Source organism: Poecilia mexicana, unplaced genomic scaffold (assembly GCF_051168715.1).
Source record: "Poecilia mexicana isolate PSO_F unplaced genomic scaffold, ASM5116871v1 scaffold_19, whole genome shotgun sequence".
Lineage (NCBI taxonomy): Eukaryota > Metazoa > Chordata > Actinopteri > Cyprinodontiformes > Poeciliidae > Poecilia > Poecilia mexicana.
In genome coordinates, this window is record NW_028263388.1 from 1,897,501 (window position 1) to 1,915,341 (window position 17,841).

At 39.3% G+C, this 17,841-nt stretch overlaps 2 protein-coding genes across 2 annotated transcripts in view; one reads left to right on the forward strand and one right to left on the reverse strand.

Annotated features, from left to right (window-relative positions):
- Positions 1–17,841, reverse strand: part of rhbdl1 (rhomboid, veinlet-like 1 (Drosophila)) — a 59,504-nt gene that overhangs the window by 39,779 nt on the left and 1,884 nt on the right. The gene's annotated exons all lie outside the window — the stretch shown is intronic.
- Positions 16,202–17,344, forward strand: h1-0 (H1.0 linker histone). The gene has a single exon (XM_014967478.2). It carries the CDS (start codon positions 16,444–16,446, stop codon positions 17,029–17,031), a length of 588 nt encoding a protein of 195 aa, XP_014822964.2. The 5' UTR covers positions 16,202–16,443; the 3' UTR covers positions 17,032–17,344.

Genomic DNA, 17,841 nt, shown 5'->3' on the forward strand with positions numbered 1-17,841 from the left:
CATCTATCCATCCATCATCCATCCATCCATCCATCCATCCATCATCCATCATCTATCCATCCATCCATCCATCCATCCCTCATCCATCCATCCATCCATCCATCCATCATCCATCATCTATCCATCCATCCATCCATCCATCCCTCATCCATCCATCCATCCATCCATCCATCCATCATCCATCATCTATCCATCCATCCATCCATCCATCTATCCATCCATCCCTCATCCATCCATCCATCCATCCATCCCTCATCCATCCATCCATCCATCCATCCATCATCCATCATCTATCCATCCATCCATCCATCCATCCCTCATCCATCCATCCATCCATCATCCATCATCTATCCATCCATCCATCCATCCATCCATCTATCCATCCATCCCTCATCCATCCATCCATCCATCCATCCCTCATCCATCCATCCATCCATCCATCCATCATCCATCATCTATCCATCCATCCATCCATCCATCCCTCATCCATCCATCCATCCATCCATCCATCATCCATCATCTATCCATCCATCCATCCATCCCTCATCCATCCATCCATCCATCCATCCATCCATCATCCATCATCTATCCATCCATCCATCCATCCATCCATCCATTTTCTCTCTGGAGGATAAAAATCTTCTGTCTGGTTTGATTGTATTTGGTGTTTTTATTTATTTTAATCTCTGAACTGCCTTGTTGCTGGAACCAATAAACTTGATTGATCTGATCGATTGGTGTTTTGGTCTCAACTATTCCTTTTTTTAAGGATAGTTTTGTTTACAGAGTCTTTATGATTCATTTTGTTTGTTTCTGTTTATTTTAGGTATTTAAAATGTTTTCCAGTTTCATTAATTGGACAATAATAAATGAAGCTATTATCAGAAATGTTTCACCATAAATGATGAACTATAAACGATACATGATAATTGTTTCATTATAAATAAATGCATAAATCCATAATTTCAACAGTTTTTGTTTTATGTCACATATAAATCACACATTTCTTAATTTCATGCCTTGAATGATTAAAAGACGCTTTAGTTTTGTATGTTTCTTCTATCATGAAAATCTTTAATCTGATTAATCTGATCGGCTCATTTGACTAACAAAATGTGAGAAAAGAGAAGAGCTGTCAAATCTTTGTTTTGAATTTATCTTTGAAATTACTTAAGTTTTTCCCAGATGTGCTTTTGTAATGTTTGTAAAATGTTAAATTTGATTTGAAGTTTGTGTCTTAAGGTATTTCATTATCGTTTTTCATGTTTGTAAGTTTGAGTTATTGTAAGTTTGTGGTTTTAGGAAGAACAGTCTCTAATACAAAGACAAATAAAGGTAAGAGCTAAACAGTTTTTTCTCTTAATAATGGAAATTATTTAAAATTTGAAACTTTTCTTTGCTTTACATCAACATAAGATCTGATTACCTGAAACTTTTAAGCGACAAAAGAGGAAAAACAAAGTCTGTGAGGCGTTTTGATCAAAAACAGTTTTACCAACATGGTCTCTGCTATAATTAGAAGAACTGAACCGTTTGTGGGGAATTTCACACTGATCCAATGTACTCTACACCAAGCACATTAAATTAAATTAGACACTTTGGATGGCTTCCTGATCCACCACTGAGCTGAAATGTTCCCCACAACAGCAATAAGACGCGACCCAAGTCCTTAATGTAACAACTAATACATGAATCCAAGCTGAAAATAATGAGACCAGGCAGGAAGATCCCAGCACTCAGAGCTGGAGGACGGAGACGTCGTCACTCTGTATTCTGGTTAGAAAGGATTTTTCCTGCAAACATCCGCAGCGACCTCCTTTCCCAGGAAGGGAGGAGAAACGAGCGAGGAAACCTAAACCTCAACTCAGAAAAGAAACAAAGGTGATAAATGCAGCTGAACGGAGACGGGGATGCAGAACGACTCCGGGTCAAAGAGGCTGAGAGGTTCTGATTTATGAGCCGCGGAACCAGAACTCGGATCAACTGCAGCACAAATTTACTCCAGTAAAACGTTTACTGAAGCACTGAGGAACTGATCAAATTATCAATCATTTCACATCTAAAAATTACATCATCCGACAGACCAAAATATAAAGTTAAGTGCAAATTTTAGTATTTTAAAAAATTACAATAATTCATACAGTAACAAAAGTAACAAAATCAGGCAAAATAAAATGTTCAGAAATGATTTTCTTTCAATAAAAACTTCAGAAACTTTAGCAGAAACTGCAGGTGAGAGTCTGTCTGCAGGTTAAAACATGTTTGTTTTTCTTTCAGTGGGAAGAAAATCCAGAAATTTACTCAAGTAGGAGAAGAAATACTTCAGAATAGAATTACTCAGGTAAAAGTAAAAAGTACAGCGTAGTAAAAATACTACTAAAAGTACCTTTTTAAAAAAGTTACTGTGAGTAAACGTAACTAGTTTCTGCCTAATTCTGTTTATTAGGGACCAACAAAGACAAAAAGCTGTTAAACTGTCTGATCATCTTCATCCCTTTGGAGGAAGATGAAGTTTCACTGCTGTGTTTAGAGTCAGAAGTTTACATACACTCATCAATACTTAAGTACTTGAAAACATATATTGTATTTTTCATTTTATTTGCCAATATCTCTGCCTTCATTGGGTGCCAATTCAATAACATAACTAATTATGGTCCAAGTTGTCATGATGTGTGGATGAGGTGGTGAGGAGAGACGCAGAGACCCGGGTTGTGATGAAGATGATGATTTAATGATAAATATCCACGGAACAGAACAACGGCGGCACAGCGAAACTGGCTGGTACAGACGAGGATCCGACAACAGGTGGGACTAAATACTGGGAGGGTAATCAAAGAAACGAGACACAGCTGGGATCAATCAACAGGGAGGACAGAGACTCTCAGGGGAACGGGCTAATACACAGAAAAACCTCAAAATAAACACACAGAAAACAGATCACAACACAAATAACGCTAAATATATTAATTATGTATTTTTTAATCGCCACCCTTAGATTTTCCTCTTTTCTCTCTTTCAACCAAACATTAGTAGAAACACTTCAGTCTGGTGTTTGGGTCCCTTTTTTATTTATTATGAATATTTAAAATGTTCATTAGGATTATTTATTGATCTTTGAGGATGTATTCCTGCATTATCTTGTCATTATTATGATTAAATTACTTGAAAATGGTCTGAAAACAACAATTATTATAATTTATCACAATAACTTCTGGGTTAAATTAAATGTGTTACTGTGACAGGAGTAGTTCAGCAGTGCTTCGCTTTTAGATGTCAAACTTTTATCCTCACTTAGAAAGAAAGTAAACAAATGTTAGCAAAGCTGGCTAGCTAAAGTTAGCAATCAATCTGCCTCCATATTCTTCACCCAATCCTCATAAAGACATTCAGTCAGTATCATCTATAAACATTAAGTTAAATATTAATATTAAGTTGTACTGTAATCAGTGTGTACTGATTAAAATACACACTGAATGTTTTAGGGCACCAATTTCCTTTTCTTGTCAGCCGTTTGCCAACTAGCTTAGTGCTAACATCACCTGATATCAGGATTTGTCTCTGGAAGCAAATCCAAATATTTGCTGAAAGAAACCAACATATTTCAGGTTGAGTGAGAACAAAGACTGTGAGCCATCATCAGTGTCTGACCTCAGAAACACTTTCCTGTGAAAAATGGTCAGAAATTCCCAGAAACAATCAGAAACCAAGAAGAAACCGCAGAAACACCTTAGTGGGATCGTATTAAAGTTCATGGAGGTAAAACTAAGCCTCCCATGTTTCTGAACCTGTTCGCATAGAATTAGAGAAAATCAACTATAAATGTCAAAAGTATTTTGAACAAGCAATTCAGCCTGAGATCTTTAAAGACATAAATGCATGTGACCTTCATGTCCAAGGTCTGACTGGAGCCGTGTTGTAACGGATTGGGCCGAGGCCACCTTGAACATGGCGGCGCTGCCAGACAGTTACTCTATCACCTTCTGTTATGCAAATCTGCTGCAGTCCGGTCAAAGCAGGAGCGTCCGTGTTGGTCCTGGAGTCCAGAGAAGACGGGCGACATCCTTAGGGGCGGAAGAAGATTAAAACCGCTGAACTAGCGCTTTAAAACTGTGTGCTCCGAAATGTTTGGGGTGCCGTTTGTAAAGTTACACAGCCAAAAAATGACTATAAATATAGAACAAGCTAAATATTTAGTTTGCTAAATTAGTTTAGTTTAGTTTGATTGCTAGCTAAATTAGCTAGTTAGTATGGAGCTAAATGTTTAGTTGAGCTCCAAGATAAATAAACATGATAAATATTTAGTCTGGAGCTCAGCTAAATATTAAGTTAGCTAAACATTTAGCCAGTTACGTTTGGAGATAAGTATTTAGCATTTTAATAATGCAAGTTGAGAATCATAGAAGCGATTTTATTGAATTTGTCAAAGTACATCTTCATGCAATCATCCAATTTTGTCCAAATTATATAAAGTTGCTGGAGTTCTGTGAGCTTCAGCTGCAGTGTGAAGACGCTGAAGCAGAAATCTTCCCTTCATGAAGGAGGAAAGTTCTGCGACAAAAAGCAAAAACAGAAAGGACTTTTCATTGGACTAATTCTGGAGCCGCATCAATAAACACCTGAGGATGTTTCTGGGTGGAACCGCGGTCGGAGCACGATCAGATACAAGCAGAAACAGAAACAAATTCACGATAAATTAGCTAAAAAGATGAAAGTTGGATGATGAAGGCTCTCCCAGTGGTCCGGTTCTTCGGGGAGTTCCTGAACCATCAATCATTCACATTTAAACGGATTCTGCAGCAGTGATTGTGCAACACGGGGAAACACCGGAATCGGGTCACTGAGTGACACAGTTTTATCCCAAACCGGCCCACTTACAGCGTCTCCAGGGAAACAAAACAGGAAGGAGTTACAGCTAATCTTAGAAAGAGAAAAAATGAAGAATACATTAGAAATGAAAAAATCTGCGGATATTTTCTGTGGGCGATGCTGCCTCACTGAGAGAAGGCACCATGTTTCTGAAGCTTCATTAACGGTGACCTGTTATTATAGACGAGATTTTCTTTCAGAATGAGCCGTTTCAGAGTCTCTTGTCACTTTAAATGTAAATGAGTTTCTGCTGGCCACGCCCCCTAAACTGAACACTTACATTGGCACGTTAAAATGCCTGCAAAGAGACGCAATTATACAACCTTACATCTCCTGCACAACCAACAAGAAAGCAGCAAGTGGGCTCTGGATGGTAAGTCAACAACAAAACATTTGTCTTTTCCAGCAGCCATTGTACAGCGCATAAGTAATTAGTGTTGTGTTTGTAATTTTACTAAATTTCTGTAAAGCCTCTGGGTGGTTAGAAAAGAGTTACACAAATGAAATGCATTACTGTTATTATTATCACATATTGACTGAGCAAATGTGCTGGAGTTCCACTGGGGTTATGTCAATGTCAATGTCAAATTTATTTATATAGCACTTTAAAACAGGTATAAAACTGCACCAAAGTGCTGTACAAGAACGACAACACAAATGACAAAACACAGTAAAAACAATACATCAATTAAATGCCAAAGAGTAAAAATTAGTTTTAAGAAGTGATTTAAAATGATCCAGGCTGTGGGCATAGGGTTGCTAGGTAACGGGCAGAGTTCCACTGGGGTTGCTAGGTAACGGGCAGAGTTCCACTGGGGTTGCTAGGTAACGGGCACTGCTTGCTAATTTGTGACGTTACATTCTGGAAGTTTTTGAATCGGATCATTTTCCAGCCAACAAAAAACATGAACTTACTGCCATAACTTACTACTTGGTGGTTTTTTTTTTTTTTATCTTTATTTTTAAGCACCTGGGCTGTTTTAAGAAGCAATAGAAACCCAAATGGAAGGACAAAAACATGTAAAATGTGAATTTTAAATAGTCTTTGGTGCAGAGTGTCACCTTTGGACTAGATTTAAAAACGTCTGGAAATGTTTCACATAGGTCTTCCACGATAACAAATTTTGTTGGATGATTAATTATCCCAGAAATTATTATGATAAACAATAAAACCTTTATCTAATAGCATGAAAATGGCATAAGATATACCCTCTCAAGGATCAATAAACTAATTTCTAAAGAACATTTAACACTGGAACTGGAAAGCACTTTAACTATCCAGAATATATAAATAAACCATAAATTAATTGGATTATGAACAGATAATTATGTTATAACCCTAACCCTTCAAACTGTATTCATCGTTGGACTCAAACTGCCAGTTTGGACTGAGTGTCAAATATTTGCAGCATTTTTTCAAAGTACTGTGTAAGTAAATGACATCATGTCTATTGCAATTAAGCAAACTGTCTTAGCGCACACTATTTCACACTTGTCTTTTGTATTTGTTGATTAAATACTGCATGAAAATAAAGTTAAAACAAAGCTTGTGTAAAAGCAAGAGGTCTCACTTTGACATAAAGTGTTTGTATGATATTTTTTTTGCTTGTGGAAATGTTTTCTAGGAGAAATGAAGGAGTTTTAGCTACAGAAGATGAGAAGACTTTGCAGTACCATTAAAGGTTTTGTTTTGAAAATAAAGTGCGAATGTAACAAGACAGCTTGGTTATTTGTCCTTCAGGTAGTGACTACTGCCCTCTGTTGGTGAAAAATCATATTTCAGGTTTAAATGTCTATTAAAAAAAATGATCAGAAAAGTTTCTAAAATAAATCCTGAGACCACAGAAAACATTCAGAGGAAAGAAAATATAAAGCCACTGATGTATTTTTAATATTCTTCACATTAGTCAATGCAGTTATCAGCTGAAAACTTTCAAGAATTTTCAAAACTTAAATAAAGTTAAAGTTTTCCATTCTTTAAGTAAACGGTTTCTGTCTCTACAGAACTTGGTGTTGGTCTATCTGCTGCTTATTGCAGCAGCTTGGACTCCATTAAGTCTCTGCGTATTAAAGGAGCAAAGGTCAAAGTCAGGATTAGGGCTAAATGCAGCATTACTCAACGAGTTATTTAATAAGATTTACATATGTCCTTCAAATGGTTCGACTTCAGTCATAATGCATAAGGCTGTAACAGAATATCAAAATTCACAAAACTTCAGCACCAAACAACTTCTTCAGACTCTTCTAAAACTAAACTACAACATGGGAAGTGAAACCATAATTACTAACGGCAATGAACTTGTGATGTATGTTGGTCTGTGTGAAGTAGCCATTAGCAGGAAGAGGCCATGTTTGGTCTCCCATTCTAAATATTTCACAGAATTGGAAATGCATGTGGGCTTGTTTGCTTATGTCTTAGTGTTAGCCGTTAGCTATATTAGCATAATAGAACCATAGTCACTTCACATTAGTTGGGAAAGTTATGTTAGCTTTCTGTAATCACGCTGTTGCATTTGGCTGCAATGGCGACAATTTTATAGCTCATTAAAAAGGGATGAAAGATATGAAAACATTAATACTGCTGTTCTGGCCGATAACCGATATCTATGAATATAATATACATTTCCTTGCTCAAACAACACTATAGATGAGTTAACGTTAATCTGTGAATTCTGACTTTGATCTGCTGAGATAAAAAGTTTTAATTTTGAGATTAGAGTCAGAATTTTGAAAAAAGTCAAAAGTTTCAGAACAAAGTCAGAATTCTGATATTAAAGTCAAATTTTAATTTCTTTTTCAGTGGCACTAATTGTCTTCCGTACAACACTGTAAATACGACCACAAGGCTTTCATTCTGTGCTTCAGTTAAACAGCCACAAACCAGAGCTGCGTCACAATTCTTTAAATAAAATAAATGTTCATTGTTCGTGCGCTGGCCAATTTAAATTTAAACGACGCGCAACGGTTGGTTGGAAAAGCAGGGAGGGGCGCTGGCTGTTGATTCATCATCTGTAGTTTTCCGATGGACAGTTGACCTAAATACTAACGACTTCAGACACAACAGCTACCAACCGGTCCAGTGGGTCAGGAAGCCACATCCACCACTCACTGTTTTCAGAAACATAAAACCGGAACATTTTGTTTGGGTTTGTTTGGGCTGTAGAACCCTTTTGATCAATTTCCCCATTTAAATAATTACATTATTGTTGGTATAACAGCTTTAGATGCAGTGCTGAATAAATGCTTGTTTTTGCTTCAGATAACCTAAATAAATACAAAATAAAGTTTTCAAATGATAACTACTTTACTAAAGAAACACAAACTAAACTGTCCCTGTGGGGAAAAGAGATTAACTAATAAATGGTTGATCTACTATTGGCAGACATTGTAGCTTCCACTGTTTATTTTAACTTGTAAATTTTAATTTTGCTATATTAAGCCTAGAGGGCAGAATTTCATGACTACATCAACTAAAGCAAGTCGTTCAAATCTTTAAACTGTAGCAAATGCCCTGTGAAAGCAAAGCCCCACCCCAGTAAAATGTAAAATGTAAAAAATATTAATTTCACAAAGTGGGCGGAGCCAATATGCAGTAAGGGGCGTGGCCAACTGTGGGGATGAGCAGGGGGGTGGAGCATCACTGTCACTACCTTGGTGACTTTGTTGCTTTATTTCGCAGATTTTCTGACATTATTGCAAAAGAATTTAGCAAATTTTGTTCCAAAAAAGCGATTAGCTACGTTTGTTTTTTTTGTTTTTGTCAAAAAGTGACTAGCTACAAATTTAGCTACTTTTTTTGTTATTGGAGACTTTTGTGGCTACATGTGAAAGCAACCAAGAGAGCAGCAGGTGCGTTCAGTAAAAACTGGGAAATCAGAACGTAGTTGGAAAAATATTACAAGGTGGTTTAAGGTAAAATAAAAAAAAGAAGTAAAATTTTTCAAACAAATGAACTTATACACTGTAAAAACACTACACTAATACTTGCAAGTTAGTTTGTCTTATTTCAAGATATTAACACTAGACACTAGACATATTTCTATATTTTCTGTGCAGAAACTGATTTAAACTTTAAGCTGGAGAATGCTGTGAATAGTCAGCAGATCTGCGTTGTTTCATATTTTTCGACAGCTGACTGGTTTTATGGAATGTGTTTGCAGTGACGCAGCCGTCCGCCGTGTCTGACTGACAGGTGACAGGTGCTGCCAGCGTCTGCCGGGGGAAGCCGGTCATCTGAGAGGAACTCCGACAGCCGACACAGTTTTATTCTGCCGAGGAGACGCGAGTCGTTCTGACGTGTCCACAAAGAGCGCTGTGTTTTTGGACTGACGTCGGATCGGTTCTGGTGGAGTCCCACCTGCTCAGAAAACCAACTGTCCAAACCGACAATCACAACTTCCCTCCGCCTGCCTTCAGCTGCACGCCAAACACGACTGCAACTAACAGTTACTGCAGTTATCGATTAGATTAATGGATTATTCTGACAATCTGATCACTAATTGATTATTCTGACGATTAACCGATTAATCAATTCATTAATTTCTTTTTAAAAATTGTCACATTCTACAGATTTTGCATTTAACAATTTAAGGCGTTTTTACACAATTTTAAACACATTAAAAGATTAAAATAAACAAAATTTTATTTAAGATGAAATAATTTATTGCCCATAAATCAATAACAGAACTCCTTTTGTGAATTTGAACAGGCTGAAGCTAAAACTGCTGCTAGAGTCGCTTTTAGGGCTGGACAATAAATCAATAACAATGTATATGGTGACAAATACATCAATATCAATACATCTGATAGAATTTTATTCTATCAGATGTATTGATAGGTTGGTGGAATCATCTCACTCGCTCTTTGGTTGCCTAGCAACGACCTGCTGAGTAAGAAGCCGTTTCAAGTTCCCCCTAACTTTGGTTGCCTAGCAACGACCTGCTGAGTGACTGGCGCAGAAGCAGTTTCAAGTTTCCTCAATAATCATAACTGTGGATAAAACTGTAACAACTGGAACGCAGAATTACTACTGTTGATACAAGGAGCGGCCATTTTGGAACAGGAAATCCAACTTCATATGGTGTTCCAAATCCCGTTGATCTTTTGGACTGGGAAGTCAGAATTTCCAAGTCAGGAGCACAGCTACTACTAAAGTACAACCACATGACTGCTGTTGATGCAAGAAGCAGCCATTTTGAAACACATAGTCCACAGTAGGGCTGAAACGATTCCTCGAATGATTCGAGTACCTCGATTACTAAAATTCCTCGAGGAAAATTTACCTGCCTCGAAGCTTCGTTAATTTATGTTTTATTAGTTAGCGCACCGTGTTCCGGCCGGGACTTCATTTGCGTTGCGCGGAGCTCTCACTTCCGCCTCTGAGTTGTTGACAAAAGCTAAGTCTCAGCGGCATAAAGTCCAATCTTCAAGATTGGCCCGTGGGGATTTTATTGATTGATGATAATGCCCGACTTTTTATCGTTTTTGGGGAACCAATAAGGATCCTTAAAATGACTGGGGGAATGCCTGGAGTACGGCAGCATTTCTCCTCCGGGGCTGCTGGTTGAAAGCGAACGGCGGGAAGAGCGCTGAGGTGAGCGGATAGCCTGAACAGGGCGGGCGGCTGAGTAGCTGATGCTTACCGTGTAAATGTAGCTTTACCGACGAACCGCACAATACATTTCATATCCCGGTCTGAAGAAACGGGTGGCGGAGCGCATCGTACATGGCTGGTAGATGAGTTTCTGAGTGTGACCAGTGAAGGTGTCGTAAATATCCCGTATTGCTTCCCCCCGTGTTCGTCCCCCAGTCTAACGGTTCGTCAGTCCGCTGGTCTATTTCCTCCCCTCCACCCCATGTTCGTTCATTCGCCCTCTCCTCCCACTCCAGGCGGCATTTCCCGTATTTTCAAACCCAAAGCGTGACAGGTTAGGTGGCAAGGTGAGTTTAATTAATCTATTAAACTCACTGAAGATGAATACATAAACTAAAAGCTGGATTGTAGACATTTTTTATAAGCATATTTGTGAGCCTGCCTCTTTGTTATTAAATTCAATATAATTTCAGATTTTTCTATAACTTTTCTTCTGGTTAACTTAGAAAGTGAGCTATTATTGTTACAGGTTAGTTTTCTAAACTACAAAAAAGCAACTGTTAGGGATGCTCAAATATGAAAAATTGGACTGATATTGATATCTGATAGTAACACCGGTATTATGCCAGATTTACCAATATTTCATTTTATATTTTTTTTATCCGATTACTCGATTAATCGTAAGAATAATCGATAGATTACTTGATTACTCAAATATTCGTTTACAACAGCCCTAGCCCACAGTACAGGTTGCTCTCAGTTTCCCAGTCAGAAATCTGACTTCGGAGGGCGTTCCAGCTGATTTTTCGACTGGGAAGTCGGAACTTCCAGTTGTGTTCGGAACGTTGATGTGTGGAGCAGCCATTTTGGGATGCAATGTCTGCCGTACAAGTCTGAACTGTCGCTCTCATTTCCCAGAGGGAAATCTGGCTTCAGGGGGCGTTCTGGCATTTACAGTGAAAGTGACTCAGTTAGATTTTCTTTCTACTTTTTAAATGATATTTCATGAAATTTCAACAACAGTCTTTTTTAGAGTCTTTTTTTATAGTTTTAATCTAAAATTTTGATTAAAAAAATGACTTCAAACAGAACAGGTTAGTTAGTCCTCTCCTCTTTTCTTTCTCATTTGGCCAAAGCAAACCCAGAACAAACTGATTTAATCCAACCTCATCATTTAAGGCTGGACAGCGGCGTGCACATCAAAGCAGCGCAGCAGGAGCGCGTTCAGCGTGCGATTATCGCAGGATGAGCCTGAACTCGGCACTGATGGGAGACAAACCGGAGACTTCGGGAAAGAGATCGGACTTCAGAGCGTTTTGGTCGGCTAAAATTACAAACCAGCTTCAGACAAACTTAGAGCCGCAGCGCTAAAATAAACCAGCCACGTAGATGGTGGAGCGTCGTCTTTAAATACACATGAAATATAATATAATACAACATTCTGCTGCGCCTGACTCCAGGTGAAATACGCCATAAGTGGGTCAGGCGTTATGTAAGCTGCATATATGTTCTCCTCAGGCGTGATGCGAGTGCTCAAAGAGTCAGAGAGGAGAACAAGTGAATAACTGTATATGGTTTAAACAAAGCAGCAGGACAGAGACCATCCAGCAGCTTAACCTAAACACATCTCTGCATTTCGTCAGGAACTTTCCAGCTTCACTTTTAGGAGTTTATGACTAAGCTCAGGTCCACTTTTCATACAAAATCCTTTGACATTAAAGGTGTAGCAAGTAACTTTTATTTAAAAAAATGTTTTTACAGAATTATTACATCTGTCTCCAGGTAGAAACGGTATGAGACTGAATCTGTGAAAAGAAATCCTTGGATAAACTTAATTTGATTACTTGTTACAAATTAATGTTGCTGGGATCAGGCAAAGATGACGCCCGGAGGTGTCTTTGTGAATCAAAATAGGTTTTATTTACCTTAACACGAGAAAACTCAGTCTGTCACACCTGGTGCCTATCGCTCCTCAGCAGACAAAAAACAGAACACCGGCTCGCAAAACGGCACGTTCGAGGAACACACGTAAAACAGACATTCAATGACATATAGGAAATATTAGTACAGACGATCACGGCACAAGACAGACACAGAATAAAGTTCTGAAGGAATTAACTTATTATAATGAAACAAATTGGGTGGGGTACCGGTGAACTGTAATAAACATGAACAGTAAAATAAATAAACTAATAAATTCAGTGTATCTCACATTAATCACATTTTTAAAGTTGGAACGCCTGTTTTCTTTTTCCAGTGTAACTAGCTTTAGCATTTATAGCATTCTCTGCTATCTGAAAGAAGCTGCAGCAGAGCAAGGAGGAGGCTGTGAGTACACGAGCATGATTGACAACACTAAGACCCTCCTCCTGGCTCTGATTGGTGTTCTTGTTAGCACTGGAAGAAGGCAGAGAAGCCTAACTTTTTCATTGTTTATCTGTCTCATACTAAACTACCACAACTCAGTTTCAACAGATATGCAAAAAAAACATTTTGTTTTTAATAAAAATTACAAACTGTAGCCTTAATAAGGGCTAAAAATGGAAACCACATAACTGAATAAATAAATTAAATAAATGAATAAAAAGTATTATTCATATTTATAGGCATTGCCATTGCCACCTCGTGTAATGAATTTTTTTCATTGTTTACCTTTAACTTCATGGCATAAAGTATTTTTGTCTTTCTGTGGGTGTTTATAGTATTCTAATTTGTTCCACATTTTTCAAACTAAAACTTTTTTTTTGAGTGTTTCCGTTGGCATAAGGTAATTTAGAGGGGGGACGGAGGTGAAGTTTGCCCGGGGAGCCAAAGAGGGTAGGACCGCCCCTGCAGTGGTGGATTGAATAATTTTCAAAACTGATTATAAAATCTGCTAAAGACACTTAAGATCCCAATTCTTTTACCTTTAATTTACGTGGAAATCACTAGAGATAAAATCTGCAGAGGAAAACAATCAACAAATTATAATAAACAAAATTACTAAAACTGCAGTATGTAACTCTTACAGCACCCCTCCCTGTCACCATGTCATGATGGTGTAATCTGAGGCACATAATCTGTAAAAAGATTGATCTCCTCTACTTCCTCCCTGAGCTACTATTGTGTTCTGAAGAAATGTACCGCTACTGACCAAAAACAAATCACAGGCAGGAAAACAGCCTAGCCCTGCGACAGACTGGCGACCTGTCCAGGTGACCCCACCTGTCGCCCGGAACGTTAGCTAAATCTAAATGAGCTAAATACCAGCACATTTAGAAAATATTTTGCTAAATGTTGAGAAATTTAACTGAATGTTATTTAGCTAAATGTTGACAAAAGTCATCTAAATGTGGCAAATATTAGCATATTTAGCTAAATGTGCTAATATTTTCCAGTTGATAAAAAAGGACCCAGCCTGGTAAAAACCAGCCTGCGTCATCCAGATGGTTTGGACTCTGGCTTTTTAAAAGTGTTTGTTTCCTGGAGTCTTGGACTCTCCTGATGTTTTAAATTTTAACTGATTGCTAACGTTTGCCCATGTTAAATGCAAGTTTGAGGCTATGAAGCTTACCGGAAGTTGCCTGCGCTGTAAGAAACCATCTTTTACTGTTGTACAGAAAAGACGAGCAGACCAAGATGGCTGTTGTTGTTAATCCAATATTTGGAATTGAGGCCGACCCGGACTGAACGGCTTCGTTCACTTCCATCGCTGCCGCCATTGCTACAACTACAGGCAGACTCGAAAATGACGTAATCATTCACAACTTCCCCTTCTGGTCGCTGATTGGCCAGCTGGAAATTCAACGGGAGCGAATTAAAGTTCACGAGAGAAAGTCCAGAGGCGCTTTATTTAATTTATGTATTTATAAAGCAGGAAGCCCTTACGACAAACGCTCTGTGGAATAAAATTATATTTCAATCTGATAAACAGTCAACAAATTATGCAATAAAGTTATTAAAAGGAGCTTTCAATCCATTTATTTCCAGCACAAAGGCATCAAAGCAGCACAGTCTAAAGATGGCAGGTTCACTATTGGATAATATTTACCGGTTAATAGTGTTGGGACCTGCAGGGCATCACATCCGAACAGAACCAGGTCCAGTTTCTAGGGAGGAGGTCCCTCTGTCGGTGGCCGCGAGCAGCAGTCCAAACCCGGACCGAAGTCTGACCTCACTCCCCTTCATTTACTATCAAATAAATGAATGAATGAATAAATAATGAAGATGATAATAAATAAAAACCAGAGGATTTATTTCCCAGCAGATCTGAGTCGACCTGTTTATGCACAGCCAGAGTAATAAACAATGCGCCATGTTCTCCATCTCCTCTTTCTGTTAGGATTTATTTTTTTTCTACATTTAAATGTTTCTATTCACAAAACACCGACTCAGCTTACTACTTCTCCCTTTTCCTTTCACCAATAACTCATCCATCCACCCATTCACTCCACCTTTCAGTAAACAGCCTCACACAAACAAAACAACAACAAATGGTTGCAGGTGACATCAAGTAGAAGCTCAATTGAAATCAAATGGGATGTTTTTGGCAAGTGCTTAAAGTGAATTGAATCCTGCATCAGTCTGGATCGTGGATGTGATGCGCAGGAAGGTGGGAACTGGGTCATCATCCAAAAAGCGGCTCAAATAACTTAATAATTACGGCAGAAAAGTCGGAGGAAATCAGCTCTTCTTGTGTCTGTGACTGAATCAAAATGGCGTTTCAGCGAGAGACATCAGCGCAAATATTACCAAAAAGAAATAAAGCTGCGTAAATAGAGGTCAAACTTTTATTATTAATTCAAATCGATGCGTTCGGGATCATAATACAGAGAGAAACAGGAAGAAGATGAAATGATTGGGTTCTGATGCGCCAGCGTCTAAACAAAAGACAGCCATCATCACTGCGCCCTGCACTGAAGGACTTTGGTTCCAGCTCCAGTCTGCAAACCCCGCACCCTCCCCCCGCACGCAGCCGGTCCCGCACCTGAAGTGAAGCCCCCCTCTGCCTCAGCTCGGATCCCCGTCAAAAACAAACGTGACAACCCGAACCGGCAGCCTTTAACTTCACCTGATGTTTGGAGGCGCTGGCAACTTTCCTGACAATGGAGCTTCAGAGGCGACTACCATAGTGATAGTTATAAGCAAATCTGGCGCAAAAGCGAGAAATAACGCAAACACAAAGGTTGCACTGCGCCCCGAATAAAGCCCCGATGAAGTCCCGGCTGTCACCTGCGGCTTCCAGGTCGTGACATTTGATTTATTGCGGGTTTAACAGCAAATAATCTCGAACACGTCATTCAAAGTCAATGGCCGGGCTGTGTTAGTTGGGAAAACGTATCGAAGTATTAAAAGGATAAACGGAGACCTGCGCAGTCGGAACTTCACGCATCCGATCAGTTAAAGATTCAATTTTAATGTGCATTGCGTGTCATCCCGCAAGGTTCCGTCTGTTCGGGTCAATTTGACGGGAATTGGGCAAAATGGTTGGCGGCGCGCGTTACTTCCAGCGGGTTTTCCTGGAATAAAAGTTGTTCGCCGGTGGAAACGGAGGCGGCCGAGCTGGCGGACGGGAAGCCGGATGTCTCCACCACCGGCCCGGCGCGTCCGGCGGACCGCGGAGGATGCGTGGGTTTTATATTTGACCGCAGATGGAGGATGAAGAAACACAAACGGGACGGCGCCAGTTCCATGGAGTCCGCTAGATCAGCTGCTGGCAGTTGGTGTTCTCAATCACGTCCGCAGATAGGCTTCATAGGCTCAATGGAGCGCCTGTGGAATAAGACACTTAAAGTGAACCCGGACACCGAAGACGCACTTTTTAAAATTTTTGGACACTTACGCCGAAACTGCTTTTTCTGGCGTTTTGCTTTCAGGATACACTGTTTCACATCGTTTTGGGGGTTTTTTTCCTACCGGTGAGGCGTTCAAAAGCTGCGGGGAAATTACACCTCCAAGAGTTTTTGATTAACTTTATTTTTAAAAGGAGAATTGAAGAAGTCACAATGGCAGAGACGTCGGCCGCTCCAGCCAAAGCAAAACGGGCGTCGAAACCAAAGAAACCCGCGTCGCATCCAAAGTACTCGGACATGATTAAAGCGGCTATTGTTCACGACGCGAGTCGGAGCGGAGCGTCCCGTCAGTCCATCCAGAAGTACGTGAGGAAGAACTACAAAGTGGGCGACAACGCCGACGTCCAGATCAAGATGGCCCTGAAGAGGCTGGTGGCGTCCGGGATGCTGCGCCACACCAAAGGCATCGGCGCGTCCGGGTCCTTCCGGCTCACCAAGCCGGAGGACTCCAAAAAGCCCCCCGCCAAGGCGCCGGCTGCAGCCAAGCCCAAAAAAGTGGCCAAACCCAAACCCAAGAAGGCGGCCAAACCCAAGAAGGTGACCAAGACGCCCGAGAAACCCAAGAAGGCGGCCGTCAAGAAAGTGAAAAAGGTCGCGAAGAAGGCGACACCTGCGAAAACCAAGAAAGCGCCGGCAAAGAAACCCAAAGCGGCCAAAGCCAAGGCGAAACCAGTGAAGAAGACGGCCAAGCCCAAGGCCAAGACACCCAAGAAGGCTGCGAAGACTTCCAAAAAGAAGTGAACGGACTCTTTCTGAAACCCACTGTAAATACTTGAGGATTTTTTTCGTATATGTATTATTTTTGTAAGATTTCATGCAAAAAGTCTGTTTATACCTGTAGTTTCTCCTCCATCCATTGCAGCATCAATAGACTGTAAAACTAACTGTGGACATTTTCATTCTGTTGATATTTGAGACTGAGGAAAACGTGTATATTTATAAAATATACAACTGAACTAATGAGTAGTTATTGTTGGTGCTCAACAATAACTATTCAAACATCCCAACGTGTTAAAAACTATTTCCAATGTATGTCAATAAAAACAACTTCCAACTTCTTGTCCTCATTTTACACAAATATTACAGAAAGATGCACTGTATTCACAGCTTTAAAACTTAACATATTACTCTAACAGCATGTATTTGCATCACATTGCCAGAAAAAATTATAAAAAGCTTTGTTAATAAAACCTTTTTGAAAAAAATCTGTTTCCAGGGGCGTATCCAGAAAGTTTTCTAAAGGTGGCCAGATCCTGGGGGGAGAGGGGAGTGAGGGTAGAAAAAATCTAAATAAATAATGTTTTAAATTGTAGATATTGAAATACATTTTAAATGGGGATAATTTCCACTCATAGATACAGATTAAATCTGAAGTTTTATTAATACAGAGAAATGTAACTACAGTTTGGTTTAGATATGTTGATTAAATTCAATTTAAAAAGAAATTTTTGATCCCAAAGGAATCAATTACATTAAAAATAAATATCAATTAAAATAAAAATATTTTATTGATCCAAAATGAATAATTTAAAAATAATTTAAAAACTGAAT

Bases quoted from the DNA above. Each gene is read 5' to 3' on its own strand.
- h1-0 (XM_014967478.2), top strand. From the start codon at position 16,444: ATGGCAGAGACGTCGGCCGCTCCAGCCAAAGCAAAACGGGCGTCGAAA.